Here is a 3,702-nt window from a genome sequence, read left to right on the forward strand (position 1 = left end):
ATTATATGCTATGAAAATGGTGTTATTTTTAATTTATCAAGCGAGTAGATTTTACATTTACTGACTCTTGAGACCAAATATACGCGGGCTTAATGCACAGATAAATGCACATTTCAATTGTTAAATATACAAATATAATTAACTTACTGATGACTTGCAGGAAGCACTGTTACACATATTTTAATTTTGGTTTTTTTTTTAAATGTGTTTGGTAAAACACAGCTGTATACACTATAGGTAGGTATCCAAACTCAGTGTGGCAAGAGAGATAGCGAAATGTCGAACCAGTGGGAAGAGAATCGCACAGTCGCTTGCGAATGGCGACCCATGCCACGCCAGCAATGGGTTTTACGTACGGCTATGGATGTTTCACATCAAAAATTTCGAAAAACTTCTTATAAAGATGTGTAGATCATCCAGGCACGGTCAGTACACGCATGTAAATACTTTTGGCAATAGTGTCACAGACTTGATCCCGTTTTCACTTTGTGAATGATTCATGTGTGAAGGATAAAATTACCCTTTCTGATTACCTTTTAGTTTCTAGTATTTCTAATGAAACATTAAACCTCAAACCAAAAATTGTGAAAGCACCCCTCCATTCATTTGACTTGAAGTATCAGCTTTCCTTGGAGTATAAAATCACAATGCAAAAATCAGAAAGAGTAAGGTGGGTATATTCTCGACATTCAAGTAGAGTTTTGATGAACAATAAAGATTATCGATTAATTCATTGACTGAATTTGAGAACGCCACGATACTAGCGATGACCGACTGATGCATAAAAGTGCGTATATAGACAATGCTTTATAAAAAAGTCCAATTTTTGTCGCAACGCGACAAACGAAAATGATGGTACCCACAGTTTCATTCATGCACGCGATTTTTGAGAACAAATGTTATCAATAATATTATCGTATATATACAGACTGAATTATTAATAACTGCACTGTGCTAGCGACGCGATTTATAATGGCAGTCGTAAAACAGGCCTTAGGATTGTAAAATTAGATTAATATGTTAGAACTGTCGAAAATTTTGTGCCGTGTTATCATTTAGGTACTATTGTTTTTAACCAGCAGCCAAGTCGAAGTCAATTCTGGGGAATGTACAATTCAACAGACTCATCGTACGTTAATATTTGAGAGGATCATGTATATGTAGTTTCTTCAATACCAAGTGGTGGATAAAATATTTTATTTTTATATCTTCGCCTTTCTTGAACGGTAAGATATCCCCTAATCTCAACATACATTTCCAATTATACCTCGTTTGTATTTTTTACAGGAAATGGAGCCCTGGTGTTTGTGGAAATACATTGAAAGCAAATCGCTTTTGAGAGGGTTTGAATTGAATAATACAAGTCTGGTAATAGACGGGGACAGCATTTCCCGTGAATTGTACAAAATACATGTTATACACAGAAAGGGCAATCCTCAAGGGGACTATAACAATTATGCAGAGTACATCGAATTATTTTTTAAAATGTTATGTAATCACCAGATCACTCCTTATGTTATTTTTGAAGGAGGAATTCGCGATATAAAATTCAAATCAATAATAGTATCTTATAGGCTTAAAAGATTAATAGATTTGCCACCAAACGTTTTTATAGAGAATAAGGTGCAATATTTTCCTTTATTCATGAGAAATGTATTTGAATATGTGTTGAGGAAATTGAAAATCAAAACGGTTCGGTGCGACTTCGAAAGTTTTGGCGAAGTAGTAAGCATTGCAAGAAGTTTAAATTGTCCAGTATTGAGCAGTAATCCGAACTATTTTTTTTGTGCTGAAATAGTATATCTACCGTTTCAAAGCGTATGTTTAACTGAAGTAAACCCTTACTCAAGTAGTATTCGACCTACAACGGGAGGTAATCCTGAAATAAAATATATTCCGTGTGCTGCATTTGATATGAATGGATTTCTCAAACACCTTGAGTTGACTTCTGATAAGTTACCTCTGTTAATTGCAATATTAGAAACTGATGCATATGAGTTTCCAAAATATGCTTCTTTATTTCCAAAGGCTCACCATCCATGTGAACATATTTCAAATATAGCCTCATGGATTAGAGAAAGAAGCGTTGAAGCTGCCATACAGGAATTCTTGAATATTGCACAAACTACAGCGGATAGAGAAAAACTACAACAAAAAATGGAAAGCTTCAAATGCGTTGTCAAATGCTACAAAAGTAAACACTCGTCCTATCTGGAAATATGTAGCAATCATGATTTTCCGGAAAATAATTTCGATCTTCAATATGGAGAGAAAATGAGTGAAATTCCAGATATTTTTCTTGAAAACTTCAGGAAATGTCGATATTCTCCATATTTAATGGATATATATATCCATAACCAGTATTTTGGTTTCAAACCACAACTGGAAAAAATCAATTCGATACATTCCCACCATTTGAGCGAAAAAATTGTGAATGCTATCCACAAAATTCTCACCAACTCTGTTTCAAATTTAACATGCCTTGTGCGAGAAGGTGAATGTATGGTTGAAAAAGTATTTCCTGTATCCGAGATCGATGCTCCATCTTTCATAGAAATTCAAGATATTTACATTGATGACAGGAAATTGCTTATTCTGAAAATACTTGGAGTTCATACTATGAAAGATACTATACTGTCGTTTTCGGAACGTTTTCAACTGTTTATAACTTCAATATATTATATTGAAAACATATCTCCGCTACCCATTTTTTTTCGTTATTCACTGATTATATGTGTGATTATTTTGGGTCACATATATGATGATAAAAAGCGCTCCGTCCATTGTTCTGATACCATTCACAAAGAAAACATAAATCTAAACATTCCTTCTACGTTGCAAGGTGATGAAAATAGAGACAACCCTATAAAAGCATCCGAAATATTTTATTTCAAAGATTATTTTGAGAATAAGGAAACAAACTTGTTTGATAAAGATTTGATGCATTGTATGTCACAGTTTCAAAGCTGTCTCTTACACATTAACTTACTTAACGATGTGTTGAATATGCCGTTTCCGGAATTTCTGATTGCTGAATATTTGAACAATACATTTATTTATAATTTATGTAAGACTTTTGAGAAACAAACACTTCCAATCGTAGATGATTTTATCAAAGAATTAGTTACAGCAGCCCCAGAAATAATATCAACATTTTTGAAAATGAATAATAAACTCATGTAAAAAAGGGCAAGTAGAGATGTACATGTTATTAGGCTTTTAATTCAGGGTATTTCATACATCGACTTTCAAATATTTTATTTTATATTTACATATGTTGTGTTAAAATATCTACCAAGGTAATAAAATATATGAAATTTATTTTTTTATAAGTGTGTTTTCATCTAAAAGAAGCATGTGTTTTATCTGTGTTTCTCTCTGGGAGACCATACCTACTCGGAATATTTTACAGGAATAATAAGCACCGATTTTTTTTTAAAAAACCTATATATATTTCCGAAAGCTTGAATAACAGAAAATAGTGTTTCCATATCCCGCAGATATTGACTAAAATACTCAACTCAAAAATAATCTATAGTTATATAATAACCAGTCAACTAAATTTGACCTTTCCAACTTTCCAATATATATATTTTTTGATTGATGCAACTAATTTTCCTTTATTTTCAGTATTTCAATATTAAATTTTACAAAAAGGCTGCGAGCGCTTTCGACAGTTGGTAGTACTGTCATCTTCTAGGC

At 32.7% G+C, this 3,702-nt stretch overlaps 1 protein-coding gene across 1 annotated transcript; it reads left to right on the forward strand.

Moving 5' to 3' along the window:
* Nucleotides 1-1,050: 1,050 nt before the first annotated feature.
* LOC111502027 (single-strand DNA endonuclease ASTE1) lies at nucleotides 1,051-3,332 on the forward strand. The gene is made up of 2 exons (XM_074172890.1): nucleotides 1,051-1,226; nucleotides 1,288-3,332. The coding sequence occupies exon 2, from the start codon at nucleotides 1,291-1,293 to the stop codon at nucleotides 3,181-3,183; it is 1,893 nt and encodes a 630-aa protein (XP_074028991.1). The 5' UTR covers nucleotides 1,051-1,226; nucleotides 1,288-1,290; the 3' UTR covers nucleotides 3,184-3,332.
* Nucleotides 3,333-3,702: the final 370 nt, after the last annotated feature.

Source organism: Leptinotarsa decemlineata, unplaced genomic scaffold (genome assembly GCF_025532065.1).
Source record: "Leptinotarsa decemlineata unplaced genomic scaffold, Ldec_3_MD MMD2_tig00000199_RagTag_RagTag, whole genome shotgun sequence".
In the NCBI taxonomy this organism is placed as follows: Eukaryota; Metazoa; Arthropoda; class Insecta; order Coleoptera; family Chrysomelidae; genus Leptinotarsa; species Leptinotarsa decemlineata.

Coding starts and splice junctions, on each gene's coding strand:
- LOC111502027 (XM_074172890.1), top strand. CDS start 1,291: ATGGAGCCCTGGTGTTTGTGGAAATACATTGAAAGCAAATCGCTTTTG.